We start from the raw sequence: 16,288 nt of genomic DNA, 5'->3' as shown, positions 1-16,288 counted from the left end.
GAATAAGAATAAAAAGAAACAACAGATATTAGGAAAGTTAAAATGTAAAATATACTGTTTAGAATATATTATTATCACTGTAATTTGTTACCATATAAATGCAATGTGATTTGCAGGCAGTATGTTATAAAGCTGAGCAGCTGATTTATAGTTTTGTGGGATAGGATTCTTTAAAGCTTGTGATTTATTCATTTAAACCTCTGTTCTTTTTATGCTTAGAAGTCATGTGGTTAGTCCTACCAAGTGACTGCCAGCCTTTCCTGTATGCTTAGTCATGCAGAGCTAGCTGTTAATCACTGACAGCCATCAGCAGCCTTTGCCCCAGGTCTGTGTAGTTGAGCTGGGGAAGATCTGAAGCTGAATGGTTCCTGGAAGGTTACCATGACGACCAACTAAGCTCTAACTAATTGGCAGATAGAGAGGATGTAGAGCCAATCAGGGCTCTGGCTCAGTTTCCAAAATGAAGGCTGGGAAGGGGATTTAAACTAGACAATGATTCTGAATCTCTGTGGCACGGATGATGTTGCAGATAGCTGGCAGTTATGGATAAACATCCGACTGGCTTGATCCCAAACTAAGGAGCATAAAGGTGACCCCTATAAAACCCCAAGAGCTCACCCTGACTGCTAAGCACATACAAGGGTCTCAAAGGTAGACGATTGCATGCCCTCATACCTAGACTGTGTGACACCTGAAAACCCTATAATAGTAAGGGGACACGACCACCGGCTCCCTGCACTTAATACTGAGGGAGTCAGGGTCACCTAGAATCAAGCCAGCAAGAAAACACAATACATGAAAGAACTTATCTGAACAAGCAGCAGCAGAAGACTACAGCAGTGAAAACTTCAATCCAGGAAGTGGTATAAACCGCAAAGTGAGGCAGTATGGGAGGGAATATAAAGGGAGGCAATTAGTGTAAATAGGTGACAGCTGGGGGAAGGAAAGGAGATGACAAAGTAAAACCAAAACAAAGAACATCATGCAAGAGGTACAGAAGAACGTCTGCCAGACCTTCTCAGAGAGCTGGTGGTGACAGTACCCCTCCCTCTACGGGTGGACTCCGGACACTCAGAGCCCACCTTCTCAGGATGGGACCTATGGAAAGCCCTGATGAGACGAGTGGCCTTAATGTCCGCCACTGGGACCCACATCCTCTCCTCAGGACGATAACCCTCCCAATGAACGAGGTACTGGAGAGAACCGTGGATAATGCGAGAATCCACAATTCTAGAGACCTGAAATTCAAGATTACCATCAACAACAATCGGAGGAGGAGGCAAAGAGGAGGGTACAGTGGGTTGGACATAAGGTTTTAATAGGGACCTGTGAAAAACATTATGGATCTTCCAAGTCTGAGAAAGATCAAGACGGAAGCCAACGGGATTGATGACGGACAAGATCTTGTAAAGCCGAATAAACTTAGGACCCAACTTCCAGGAGGGAACCTTCAGTTTGATATTCTTTGTAGACAACCACACCAGATCACCCACATTCAGGTCCGGACCAGGCACACGTCTCTTATCCGCCATACGCTTATATCTCTCACTCATCCTCTTCAGATTACCCTGAATCTTTTGCCAAAGAAATGACAAAGACGAGGAAAATCTCTCCTCATCAGGTAAACCAGAAGACCCCTCTCCAGAGAATGTCCCAAACTGCGGATGAAACCCATATGCACCAAAAAATGGTGACTTATCAGAGGACTCCTGGCGACGGTTATTTGAAAGAAACTCAGCAAGGGACAAAAAAGAACACCAATCCTCCTGATTCTCTGCCACAAAACAGCGCAGATATGTCTCCAGATTCTGATTGACGCGTTCTGTCTGACCATTCGACTGCGGGTGAAAAGCAGAAGAGAACGACAACCGAACCCCCAAGCGAGAACAGAAGGCCTTCCAGAATCTGGAAACAAATTGCGTGCCCCTATCAGAAACGATGTCTGAAGGAATGCCATGCAATTTAACAATGTGATCAACAAATGCTTGCACCAGCGTCTTAGCATTGGGTAACCCAGGAAAGGGAATGAAATGCGCCATTTTGCTAAAACGGTCCACTACTACCAGAATCACAGTCTTCCCCGAGGAACGAGGGAGGTCCGTAATGAAGTCCATGGACAGATGCGTCCAAGGACGGGAAGGAATGGGTAACGCGAGGAGAGAACCCGATGGCCGTGAATGAGGGACCTTGGCACGAGCGCAGGTCTCGCAGGCTGCCACAAAACCCTCAACCGTCTTACGAAGAGCCGGCCAACCAGAATCTCTGAGCAATGAGATCCACTGTGGCTCTACTCCCCGGGTGCCCAGCAAGGACAGTATCGTGGTGCTCCTTAAAAACCTTGTGTCGAAAATTGAGAGGCACAAACAACCTCCCAGGAGGACAAAGATCAGGAGCCTCTGCCTGGGCTGCCTGAACCTCTGCCTCCAAATCAGGATAAAGAGCAGAGACGACCACCTCTTCAGCCAAAATGGGACCCGGGTCTTCAAAGTTCCCCCCTCCCGGAAAACAACGTGACAGGGCATCCGCCTTAACATTTTTAACCCGAGGGCGGAACGTGACAACAAAATTAAACCTAGAAAAGAATAAAGACCATCTGGCCTGTCTCGGGTTCAGATGCTTGGCTGATTCCAAGTAGGCCAGATTCTTATGGTCGGCAAACACGGTAATAGGGTGTCTGGCTCCCTCTAGCCAATGGCGCCATTCCTCAAAAGCTAATTTGATGGCCAACAACTCCCTATCTCCCACATTGTAATTTCTCTCTGCGGAGGAGAGTTTCCTTGAGAAAAAGGCACACGGTCGCCATTTGGCAGGAGAAGGACCCTGAGATAAGACCGCACCCACACCCACCTCAGAAGCGTCCACCTCAACAATAAAAGGTAGAGAGACATCAGGTTGTACCAAAATGGGAGCGGAAGCAAAACTCTCTTTGATACTAGAAAAGGCCTTAAGCGCATCTACCGACCAGGAGGAAAAATCTACCCCCTTTTTAGTCATATCAGTGAGTGGCTTAACAACAGAGGAATAATTCAAAATGAACTTTCTGTAATAATTGGCAAAACCCAAAAACCGCATCAGCGCCTTCTGATTCTCAGGAAGCTCGGACCTTCTCAGGGTCCATGCGAAAACCAGAAGCGGAGAGAAGAAAACCAAGAAATTGAATCTCCCGAACCGCAAACACACATTTTTCCAGTTTAGCGTACAATTTATTCTCCCGCAGAATGAGCAAGACCTGACGTAGGTGGTCCCTATGAGTTTTGAAATCAGGAGAAAAAAATCGAAATGTCATCTAGATACACCAGTACAAATTTCCCCATTAAATGATAAAAAATGCTGTTCACAAAATGTTGGAAGACGGCTGGAGCATTCATCAAAACAAAGGGCATAACCAAATTCTCGAAATGACCCTCAGGGGTATTGAAGTCCGTCTTCCATTCGTCCCCTTCCCTGACACTGACTAGGTTGTATGCCCCTCTTAAATCCAACTTAGAAAAAACTTTAGCCCCAACAATCTGGTTAAACAGGTCCGGGATCCGAGGAAGCGGATATGGGTCACGAATTGTGATACAGTTCAGCTCCCTGAAATCCAGACAAGGTCTTAAAGAACCATCTTTTTTCTTAACAAAAAAAAACCCAGCGGCAACAGGTGACTTCGAGGGTCGGATGTGTCCCTTTCTCAGTCTCTCAGAGATATAAGTACGCATAGCGACTCTTTCAGGTTGGGAGAGATTGTATAAACGTGATTTTGACAGCTTGGCGCCTGGGATGAGATTAATAGGGCAATCGTACTCGCGGTGAGGGGGCAGCTCCTGGACACCACTCTCGGAAAACACATCCGAAAATTCAGAGAGAAAAGATGGTACAGTCTTGGTAGAAACCTCTGAAAGAGACGCCGTGAGGCAATTCTCTCTGCAAAAGTCACTCCAACCATTTATTTGCCTTGCTTGCCAATCAATGGAGGGGTTATGTTTAGTGAGCCAGGGTAGCCCCAACACTAGAGGAGTAGGTAACCCGCTTAGGACGAAACATGACATATCCTCAACATGAGCATCACCCACAGTCAAACGGATATTGTGAACTATGCCCTTTAACGATTTTTGAGAAAGTGGAGCGGAATCGATAGCAAAAACAGGTATATCCTTTTCCAAAGTGCATACCTGGAAACCATGTGTTATAGCAAATTGATTATCAATGAGATTGACAGATGCTCCACTATCTACAAAAATCTCACAAACAATGTTCTTGCTATCTAGCGCCACCCTGGCAGGTAGAACAAAATGGGAACTACAAGCAAACGGCAAACCTTCAATTTCCGCAACAAATTTGCCAATAGTAGCAAATGGAAAGGTTTTAGAGGTTTTTTTTCCTTTTTGTTTCTTTATTACCCTCAGAAAACTCCCTGAATCTCCTAGAGGGGCAAACATTAGCCAAATGATTTATACCCCCACAACAGAAACAAACCCTCCTCTGAGAGCTGAATCCTCTACTATCAGAGGCAAGCAAACCCAGCTGCATGGCCTCCTGCTCAGAGGGGATTGAGAGAGACTGAGGCCCCTGTGCACTGAATGAGACCGCCCCACTGTCCTTGGACTGAATATGACAGGAAGGCGTGGTCTCTCCTCTCGCTCTAAGACACCTGTCAATACGAACAGCTAGAGACATGGCAGACTCCAACGAGGCAGGTCTCTCATGAAAAGCAAATGCATCCTTCAATCCCTCTGAAAGACCATGGCAAAATTGACTTCGGAGTGCAGCATCGTTCCAACCAGTATCAGCTGCCCATCCCCGAAATTCCGAACAATATATCTCTGCGGACTGTTTACCCTGGCATAAAAGACGCAGTTTAGATTCAGCCAGAGCAATACAATCCGGGTCATCATATATCTGCCCCAGGGCTACAAAAAATTCACCCACCGATCGGAGGGGCCGTGCCCCCACCGGCAGCGAAAAGGCCAAGGACTGAGCGTTATCCCTGAGCAGCGAGATGATGATCCCCACCCTCTGCTCCTCATCACCAGAGGAATGGGGAAGTAGGAGAAAATGGAGTTTGCAAGCCTCTCTAAAGCGAACAAAATTCTCACTTCCCCCGGAGAACGTATCCGGAAGCGAGATCTTAGGCTCGGAACAAACTCCATGAACGCAAGCAGAACCGGTCACCTGAAACGGAGACACAGTTTTACGGAGATCTGCTACCTCTAATGAAAGACCCTGCATGCGGTCAATCAAGGCTGAAACCGTATCCATGCTTAAGACGGTAATGGCGGTTTATAATGTCACGGATGATGTTGCAGATAGCTGGAAGTTATGGATAAACATCCGACTGGCTTGATCCCAAACTAAGGAGCATAAAGGTGACCCCTATAAAACCCTAAGAGCTCACCCTGACTGCTAAGCACATACAAGGGTTTCAAAGGTAGACGATTGCATGCCCTCGTACCTAGACTGTGTGACACCTGAAAACCCTATAATAGTGAGGGGACACGACCACCGGCTCCCTGCACTTAATACGGAGGGAGTCAGGGTCACCTAGAATCAAGCCAGCAAGAAAACACAATACATGAAAGAACTTATCTGAACAAGCAGCAGCAGAAGACTCCAGCAGTGAAAACTTCAATCCAGGAAGTAGTATAAACCGCAAAGTGAGGCAGTATGGGAGGAAATATAAAGGGAGGCAATTAGTGTAAATAGGTGACAGCTGGGAGAAGGAAAGGAGATGACAAAGTGAAACCAAAACAAAGAACATCATGCAAGAGGTACCGAAGAACGTCTGCCAGACCTTCTCAGAGAGCTGGTGGTGACACTTTGCCTGTGAGTTTGTTGTATCCTGACTTTATATTGTGCAATATCCTATTCCTGTATACTGACCCTCCTGTTAAAGTGACTTTGGCTTCTTTCTGGATTAACCCTGTATGCTCTTCCTGCTTATATTATTATTATTTATTATTAAAGTGCCATTCATTCCATGGAGCTGTACATATGAAAAGGGGTATACATACATAATACAGACAATTGCACTAAGCATAAACAAGATGAGTTGCAAACTGGTACAGAAGGAGAGAGGGACCTGCCCATGAGGGCTTACAATCTACATGGTATGGGAGAAAGACACAGTAGGTGAGGGTGAAGGTGGTCATGGCTATATAGAGGCAGCAGGGTCACTGGTTGTAGGATTGTCTGAAGAGGTGGGTTTTTAGGTTTCTTTTGAAGGATTCCACTGTAGGTGAGAGTCTGATATGTTGGGGTAGCGAGTTCCAGAGTGTGGGGGATGCACAAGAGAAATCTTGGAGGCGATTGTGGGAAGAGGTGATAAGAGGAGAGTAGAGAAGGAGGTCTTGTGAGAATCATAGATTGCATGTGGGGATGTATCGGGAAAGTAGCTCAGAGATGTAGGGAGGGGACAGGTTGTGGACGGCGTTGTATGTATTTGTTAGTATTTTGAACTGAATTCGCTGGGCAATAGGGAGCCAGTGAGGGGATTGGCAGAGTGGAGAGGCAGAGGAGTAACAGGGTGAGAGGTGGATTAGTTGGGCAGCAGAGTTGAGGATATATTGGAGGGGTGCGAGAGTGCTAGATGGAAGGCTACAGAGGAGAATGTTGCAGTAGTCTAGGCGGAAGATGATGAGGGCACGTACAAGCATTTTCGCAGATACAAAGTTAAGGAAAGCGCGGATGCGGGAGATGTTTTTGAGTTGGAGGCAGCAGGTGGTGGAAAAGGCTTGGATGTGCGGTCCGAAGGAGAGGGCAGAATCCAAGGTCACTGCAAGGCAGTGGACTTAGTTGAGCGGGGAGAGTGTGCAGCCATTGATCGTGACAGATAGGTCTGTTGGGGGGGTTGAGCAAGGTGGGGGAAAGATGATGAATTCTGTTTTATTCATGTTAAGTTTTAGAAAGCGAGAGGAGAAGAAGGGTGATATAGAAGATAGACATTGTGGGATTCTGGATAATAAGGTGGTGATGTCTGGACCAGAGAGGTAGATTTGTGTGTCGTCAGCATAAGAGTGATACTGAAAACCATGGGACTCTATGAAATGTCCCAGGCCGAAAGTGTAAGTAGAGAGGAGCAGGGTTCCTAGAACAGAGCCTTGCAGGACACCAACAGAGAGGGAATGAGACGAGGAGGTGGTGTGATACACTACAGTGTCAAAGGCAGAGGACAGGTCAAGGAGAAGGAGGACATGTGAGTAATGTTTTTTGGTTTTGGCTGTTAGCAGGTCATTAGTGACTTTGGTAAGGGCAGTCTCAGTCGAGTGGTGGGGTCGGAAGCCAGATTGTAGCCAGTGAAAGACAGACCAGGAGGAGAGGTAAGAGGACAGTTCAGAATAGACATGTTGTTCAAGTAGCTTTGAGGCATACGGAAGAAGTGATACGGGGCGATAACTGAAGATGGGTCAAGTGAAGGCTTTTTGAGGATGGGTGTAATGGTAGCATGTTTAAAACCAGAGTGGAAGACACCAGAGGTTAGTGATAGGTTGAAGAGATGAGTTAGGGCTGGGATAAACACTGTGGTGAGGTTAGGGATGATGTGGGATGGGATTGGGTCAAGTGCACAAGTGGTGAGATGTGATCTGGAGAGTAGAGTGGAGAGTTTTTCTTCTGTAATGGTGGGGAAGCAGGTTTTGGGAGAAAAGGAATGAGCAGTTGTGTAGAGGGTCTGTGGGGACTGTGTACTGAAGCTTTCTCTGATGTTGACTATCTTTTGTTTGAAGTATGCGGCAAAGTTCTTAGATGAGACGAGAGGGTGGGGGCGCTGGGGGAACTTAGAAGGGAGTTAAAAGTGTTAAAAAGTTGTTTAGGGCTGTGGGCCAGGGAAGATATGAGAGATGAGAAGTAGGCCTGTTTTGCATCAGCGAGTGAGGATTTCAATATGAGGAGAGATTGCTTCTCCTCGGTGAATTGATCTTTAGAATGGGATTTCTTCTATCGCCGCTCAACAGCCCCGGAAGCTTGTCTGAGTTTTTTGGTCAGGTTGGTGTGCCAGGGTTGTCTGTTGATCTTTCGGGCTTTGTTGTGTGTGAAGAGGGGGTGGGGGGGGGGGGGACAATAGTGTCCAGAGCTGTATTTGTTGTGGTGTTATACAGGGTGGTGGCAGCATCTGGGTCTTGGAGGGAACAAATAGTAGAGAGTAGCAGAAGAGAGTCAGAAAGCAAGCGAAAGTCGCGATGTTTAAGGTCCCTGCGGGGGTGTGCTAGTATGTGGACTGGGGGAGCAGAAGAAGAGACCAATGAAGAGAAGGCGAGTAGGTTGTAGTTGGATAGGGGGAGAGGCGAATATTGACGCACCTGGTGAACTGACTGACGTGTTTCAGGATTAACACAGTGTTTTATGTACCTGTTTATATTGAATGTCCTGGTAAACTGACCTTGGCTTGTCTCTGGATTAACCCCTTGTTTAATGCATAGACAATGTCTGTCTATCCTGATTTTGACCCTGCTTGATGACTTTTATTTGTACATCCCTGGTCGTTCTGGTAGGTCTGCCACTAGTGTGCCTGCAGCTGTTTTCTGCTACCAACTCCACGGATGTAACCTTAGTCCCTAGCAGCAAAATACATCTGGCTTCACTGTGGGCTCTGGTGAAGAACCTAGGGGTAACCTTAGCGTCCTTCCACCTGGAGTAGTTTTGGAAAACTGGTAACGGTTTTGGTGTTCACTGGCTGTGGTTTGGACCGCAAACTTAGAACTCCCTAACATGCAGCTCTTTATTTCCTTTGATGTTATGTCCATAGGCATGTCACAACAGCAACAGGGGCAGTGATAGTGATATACAGTTGCAAGAAAAAGTATTTGAACCCTTTGGAATGATATAGATTTCTGCACAAATTGGTCATAAAATATGATCTGATCTTCATCTAAGTCACAACAATACACAATCACAGTCTGCTTAAACTAATAACACACAAAGAATTAAATGTTACCATGTTTTTATTGAACACACCATATAAACATTCACAGTGCAGGTGGAAAAAGTATGTGAACCCTTGGATTTAATAACTGGTTGAACCTCTTTTGGCAGCAATAACTTCAACCAAATGTATCCTGTAGTTGCAGATCAGACGTGCACAACGGTCAGGAGTAATTCTTGACCATTCCTCTTTACAGAACTATTTCAGTTCAGCAATATTCTTGGGATGTCTGGTGTGAATCGCTTTCTTGAGGTCATGCCACAGCATCTCAATCGGGTTGAGGTCAGGACTCTGACTGGGCCACTGCAGAAGGCGTATTTTCTTCTTTTTAAGCCATTCTGTTGTTGATTTACTTCTATGCTTTGGGTCGTTGTCCTGTTGCAACACCCATCTTCTATTGAGCTTCAGCTGGTGGACAGATGGCCTTAAGTTCTCCTGCGAAATGTCTTGATAAACTTGGGAATTCATTTTTCCTTCGATGATAGCAATCCGTCCAGGCCCTGATGCAGCAAAGCAGCCCCAAACTATGATGTCCCCACCACCATACTTCACAGTTGAGATGAGGTTTTGATGTTGGTGTGCTGTGCCTCTTTTTCTCCACACATAGTGTTGTGCGTTTCTTCCAAACAACTCAACTTTGGTTTCATCTGTCCACAGAATATTTTGCCAGTACTGCTGTGGAACATCCAGGTGCTTTTGTGCAAACTGTAAACGTGCAGCAATGTTTTTTTTGGACAGCAGTGGCTTCCTCTGTGGTATCCTCCCATGAAATCCATTCTTGTTTAGTGTTTTACATATCGTAGATTCGCTAACAGGGATGTTAGCATATGCCAGAGACTTTTTTAAGTCTTTAGCTGACACTCTAAGATTCTTCTTTACCTCATTGAGCAGTCTGTGCTGTGCTCTTGCAGTCATCTTTACAGGACGGCCACTCCTAGCAGCAGTGCTGAACTTTCTCCATTTATAGACAATTTGTCTTACCGTGGACTGATGAACAGCAAGGCTTTTGGAGATATTTTTATAACCCTTTCCAGCTTTATGCAAGTCAACAATTCTTAATCGTAGGTCTTCTGAGAGCTTCATTCACATCAGGCAATGCTTCTTGTGAAAAGCAAACCCAGAACTGGTGTGTGTTTTTTATAGGGCAGGGCAGCTGTAACCAACACCTCCAATCACACCTCATTGATTGGACTCCAGTTGGCTGACACCTCACTCCAATTAGCTCTTGGAGATGTCATTAGTCTAGGGGTTTACATACTTTTTCCACCTGCACTGTGAATGTTTACAAGGTGTGTTCAATAAAAACATGGTAACATTTAATTATTTATGTGTTATTAGTTTAAGCAGACTGTGATTGTCTATTGTTGTGACTTAAATGAAGATCAGATCACATTTTATGACCAATTTGTGCAGAAATCCATATCATTCCAAAGGGTTCACATATTTTTTCTTGCAACTTTAAGTAGCTGGGAGGAAGCTATAAACTAGCAGGGTTGTTAGAGGCAGTGCTAGAGCTGTGATAGAGAAAGGAGAAGTGATCATGGGTTTGGTTGGATATAACAACAGGAAGTGCTTCATATAGGATGCAAAGAAATCATGGTGATTTGTTTCATAAACAGTAATAATCAGAACACTATACAGTACAACCAAAATACCCCAACAATACAGTTTTATTATGTCAGATTCTGCTGCTTCAAGTGTTTAGGGGGTTGAGCTTCACTGTGAAGTGCTTTCTACTGTATATTGAGCTACTCCACAGTCCTGCCACTTTGCTCTGCGTGACCGCTGCAGCTTTTTCTTGATTGGATGCTAAAGTTGTCACTCAGAACAGAAGAGAGGTGCACTTCGCAGTGAAGCTCCACCTTCAGTTTACTTAAAGGGAACCTGTCATGTGGATATTTGATTATAATCTAACTAATTATATACAATCATTAACTACTAAAAAGTACCTTAGATGTATTCACTTACTGGCGTGACAGATGGTTACCTCATAATATACACACAAAGATGCCGCATGCCGCATGCTAATGAGCTTATTGGAGTCCAGCGTGATGTCATTGAGTCCAGCGTATATTTAATTCAGAGCTATAGCCACTCCCCTACCCACCTGCTGCTGGTTCATATGGAAACAAACTGTCATTCAGAGAGCAGGTGGGCGGGGAGAGTCAGGAGCTCATAAATATTCATGACTCATCATTATCAGCTGGAGCTTTTCAATACAAGATGTTGGCAGATTGACTGGGTTAATTAAAGAAAGTGACCCAGCATTGTGCTAAGAGAATCAATCACTTATTTATGTTGCCCTTAGTTAGGACACCATAAAACTGGTGACAGGTTCCCTTTAAGAAGCAGAATTTGGCAGAATAAAAGCTCAGAAGCTCATATATAAACTACTCCTGATGTTGAAAACTCCACAAAAGGTACAGTTGCAAGAAAAAGTATGTGAACCCTTTGGAATGATATGGATTTCTGCACAAATTGGTCATAAAATGTGATCTGATCTTCATCTAAGTCACAACAATAGACAATCACAGTCTGCTTAAACTAATAACACAAAGAATGAAATGTTACCATGTTTGTATTGAACACACCATGTAAACATTCACAGTGCAGGTGGAAAAAGTATGTGAACCCTTGGATTTAATAACTGGTTGAACCTCCTTTGGCAGCAATAACTTCAACCAAACGTTTCCTGTAGTTGCAGATCAGACACAGGTCAGGAGTAATTCTTGACAATTCCACTTTACAGAACTGTTTCAGTTCAGCAATATTCTTGGGATGTCTGGTGTGAATCGCTTTCTTGAGGTCATGCCACAGCATCTCAATCGGGTTGAGGTCAGGACTCTCCAGAAGGCATATTTTCTTCTATTTAAGCCATTCTGTTGTTGATTTACTTCTATGCTTTGGGTCGTTGTTCTGTTGCAACATCCATCTTATGTTGAGCTTCAGCTGGTGGACAGATGGCCTTAAGTTCTCCTGCAAAATGTCTTGATAAACTTGGGAATTCATTTTTCCTTCGATGATAGCAATCCGTCCAGGCCCTGACACAGCAAAGCAGCCCCAAACCATGATGCCCACACCACCATACTTCACAGTTGGGATGAGGTTTTGATGTTGGTGTGCTGTGCCTCTTTTTCTCCAAACATAGTGTTGTGTGTTTCTTCCAAACAACTCAACTTTGGTTTCATCTGTCCACAGAATATTTTGCCAGTACTGCTGTGGAACATCCAGGTGCTCTTGTGCAAACTGTAAACATGCAGCAATGTTTTTTTAGGAAAACTCAGTGGTATCCTCCCATGAAATCCATTCTTGTTTAGTGTTTTACGTATTGTAGATTCGCTAACAGGGATGTTAGCATATGCCAGAGCCTTTTTAAGGTCTTTAGCTGACACTCTAGGATTCTTCTTCACCTCATTGAGCAGTCTGCGCTGTGCTCTTGCAGTCATCTTTACAGGATGGCCACTCCTAGGGAGAGTAGCAGCAGTGCTGAACTTTCTCCATTTATAGACAATTTGTCTTACCGTGGACTGATGAAGAGCAAGGCTTTTGGAGATACTTTTATAACCCTTTCCCGCTTTATAGGGCAGGGCAGCTGTAACCAACACCTCCAATCTCATCTCATTGATTGGACTCCAGTTGGCTGACACCTCACTCCAATTAGCTCTTGGAGATGTCATTAGTCTAGGGGTTCACATACTTTTTCCACCTGCACTGTGAATGTTTACATGGTGTGTTCAATAAAAGCATGGTAACATTTAATTATTTGTGTGTTATTAGTTTAAGCAGACTGTGATTGTCTATTGTTGTGACTTAGATGAAGATCAGATCACATTTTATGACCAATTTGTGCAGAAATCCATATAATTCCAAAGGGTTTACATACTTTTTCTTGCAACTGTATGTTAGTCCTGCTCTTCCCAGGCCCAACCTAGCACCAATAGGAATTTGCTATGGTCCAGACTGCTGACAGATTCCCTTTGACGTTTGCTACAGATTCCCTTTGACGTTGTGTAATATGTTAAATGTCAAGTTAATATGTGCTACATATGTATATGTATCAGTAAAGGCTATTTACATTTTCTGGTAAATGAGGTGGAAAATTGCATATACAGTCAGGTCCATAAATATTGGGACATGGACACAATTCTAACATTTTTGGCTCTATACACTACCACAATGGATTTGAAATGAAACGAACAAGATGTGCTTTAACTGCAGACTGTCAGCTTTAATTTGAGGGTATTTACATCCAAAGCAGGTGAACGGTGTAGGAATTACAACTGTTTGCATATGTGCCTCCCACTTGTTAAGGGACCAAAAGTAATGGGACAATTGGCTTCTCAGCTGTTCCATGGCCAGGTGTGTGTTATTTCCTCATTATCCCAATTACAATGAGCAAATAAAAGGTCCAGAGTTCATTTCAAGTGTGCTATTTGCATTTGGAATCTGTTGCTGTCAACTCTCAAGATGAGATCTAAAGAGCTGTCACTATCAGTAAAGCAAGCCATTATTAGACTTAAAAAAAAAAAAACATCAGAGAGATAGCAAAAACATTAGGCGTGGCCAAAACAACTGTTTGGAACATTCTTAAAAAGAAGGAATACCCCGGTGAGCTCAGCAACACCAAAAGACCCGGAAGACCACGGACAACAACTGTGGTGGATAACCGAAGAATTCTTTCCCTGGTGAAGAAAACACCCTTCACAACAGTTGGCCAGATCAAGAACACTCTCTAGGAGGTAGGTGTATGTGTGTCAAAGTCAACAATCAGGAGAAGACTTCACCAGAGTGAATACAGAGGGTTCACCATAAGATGTAAACCATTGGTGAGCCTCAAAAACAGGAAGGCTGATTAGAGTTTGCCAAACGACATCTAAAAAAGCCTTCACAGTTCTGGAACAAAATCCTATGGACAGATGAGACCAAGATCAACTTGTACCAGAGTGATGGGAAGAGAAGAGTATGGAGAAGGAAAGGAACTGCTCATGATCCTAAGCATACCACCTCATCAGTGAAGCATGGCGGTGGTAGTGTCATGGCGTGGGAATGTATGGCTGCCAATGCTACTGGTTCTCTTGTATTTATTGATAATGTGACTGCTGACAAAAGCAGCAGGATGAATTCTGAAGTGTTTCGGGCAATATTATCTGCTCATATTCAGCCAAATGCTTCAGAATTTATTGGACGGCGCTTCACAGTGCAGATGGACAATGACCCAAAGCATACTGCAAAAGCAACCAAAGAGTTTTTTTAAGGAAAAGAAGTGAAATGTTATGCAATGGCCAAGTCAATCACCTGACCTGAATCCGATTGAGCATGCATTTCACTTGCTGAAGACAAAACTGAAGTGAAAATGCCCCAAGAACAAGCAGGAACTGAAGACAGTTGCAGTAGAGGCCTGGCAGAGCATCACCAGGGATGGAACCCAGCGTCTGGTGATATCTATGCGTTCCAGACATCAGGCTGTAATTGACTGCAAAGGATTTGCAACCAAGTATTAAAAAGTGAAAGTTTGATTTATGATTATTATTCTGTCCCATTACTTTTGGTCCCTTAACAAGTGAGAGGCACATATGCAAACTGTTGTAATTCCTACACCGTTCACCTGATTTGGATGTAAATACCCTCAAATTAAAGCTGACAGTCTGCAGTTAAGGCACATCTTGTTCGTTTCATTTCAAATCCATTGTGGTAGTGTATAGAGCCAAAAATGTTAGAATTGTGTCGATGTCCCAATATTTATGGACCTGACTGTATACCCTAATAAGAATTATACAACTAATGTAAACTTTACATGTATAAATTTAAATTCATACAATGTCATGTGATAGTAATTTACTGATAAGATTAAAAAATGGTAAGTAAGCAAAACTTACACAGAAATTCCTAAGCCTTTCAGAACTTCTAATTGGCCATGTTTTATCGGAAACACAACAGCATACACAAAAACCAGGCCAAACAAGCATTGTACTATGTGCATTATAAAGTAGCCTGCAACAAAAGAAGAGAATTTCAATAAACCTGAAAACAGATCATAATGTTTTTTTCTGCAGAAGTTCAATTATTGACATACCCCATAAAATATGTGCAACTTGCCAGCCGGAGTATCTTGCTATGGCAGCCTAGATAAAGATATGCATTTTATTATTAAAAAAATATATATATTAGGGGATATATACCTAAATAATCTCAAAAAACATGACAGGGTTGTTGTAGTTCATGAATTCATTGGTTCATTGGATCTGTTTGATCAGCCAGAAGCTTTAAATGATTGTGCCCTACATAGCCAATCGTTAGAGGTTCTCATATATGTAAAGGTGTGTTTACTTTCTATGTATGCATCAACTCCTTCAGCAAATCGAGATCTGCGGCCCAGAAACAATGAATGTGTATGGAAATGAGAGATCACTCTAGCAATCACTCATCCCCACACAGTGTAGGTGAATGCAGCTTTCACCTCCTGTAATGACCAGGCAATTATTGGGCAAGAATGGTTCTTCCTAATAATTGCCTGTTGTGTCGGCCAGTGTAAAGGGGCCTTGAAAGAGTTGTGCACCTTTGGGTTTTTTGGCAAACCCCTCCTCTTGGGCACAGTTGCGAAGAGAAGTATAATTGGCACTGGGTCCCCGCTCCTTCTCTCCCTGGCTTCGGCTTCTCTACTGCGCTCCATTTTGATGCTGCTGCAGCCAGTCGCTGGACACAGTGGTACCTTCTCCTCTTGCATCATGTCAAATGGTCACATGGTCTGCCCAAGAGGGGAGGTGCACAACCCCTTTAAGGTGTATGACCACCCTAAGAACCATTATGACAGTGAATTAACTAGTGTTTTTTAAACAAGCTTACCACACTCTCAGTGGATGAAGGAGTTTTGAATTTTATAGGCAGAAAACCTCTCTCTCCAACCCAAAGTCTCTTCATGTGTTTTCTACAGATGACAATAATGCAGAAGGTTACCAACTTTTCCAACTGTTGTCACTTATTCGAAAATTTGCTGTGGGGTGCAGCCTATTTTACTTATGTCCCTGACTGTAAGGCCTCTATCACACGGGCGAGATTTCCGCGCGGGTGCAATGCGTGAGGTGAACGCATTGCACCCGCACTGAATCCGGACCCATTCATTTCTATGGGGCTGTGCATATGAGCAGTGATTTTCACGCATCACTTGTGCGTTGCGTGAAAATCGCAGCATGCTCTATATTGTGCGTTTTTCACGCAACGCAGGCCCCATAAAAGTGAATGGAGCTGCGTGAAAATCGCAAGCATCTGCAAGCAAGTGCGGATGCGGTGCGATTTTCACGCATGGTTGCTAGGAGACGATCGGGATGGGGACCCGATCATTATTATTTTCCCTTATGGTTATAAGGCAAAATATTAGCATTCTTCGGCTAC

At 44.0% G+C, this 16,288-nt stretch overlaps 1 protein-coding gene across 3 annotated transcripts in view; it reads right to left on the bottom strand.

Moving 5' to 3' along the window:
- LOC120989283 (stimulated by retinoic acid gene 6 protein-like) overlaps positions 1 to 16,288 on the bottom strand; it is a 173,371-nt gene that overhangs the window by 29,163 nt on the left and 127,920 nt on the right. For all 3 annotated transcript variants that reach the window (XM_040417282.1, XM_040417279.1, XM_040417280.1), the window contains exons 12-14: positions 15,743 to 15,824; positions 14,973 to 15,021; positions 14,776 to 14,890 (exon numbers count right to left, since the gene is read on the bottom strand). In XM_040417282.1, the coding sequence (XP_040273216.1) occupies positions 14,776 to 14,890; positions 14,973 to 15,021; positions 15,743 to 15,824 (246 nt within the window). The remainder of the gene's footprint in view (positions 1 to 14,775; positions 14,891 to 14,972; positions 15,022 to 15,742; positions 15,825 to 16,288) is intronic.

The sequence above is a fragment of the Bufo bufo genome, chromosome 2 (genome assembly GCF_905171765.1).
Source record: "Bufo bufo chromosome 2, aBufBuf1.1, whole genome shotgun sequence".
Lineage (NCBI taxonomy): Eukaryota > Metazoa > Chordata > Amphibia > Anura > Bufonidae > Bufo > Bufo bufo.
Note: the sequence above shows the minus strand (reverse complement) of the source record. Positions and strands in the feature narration are given on the sequence as shown.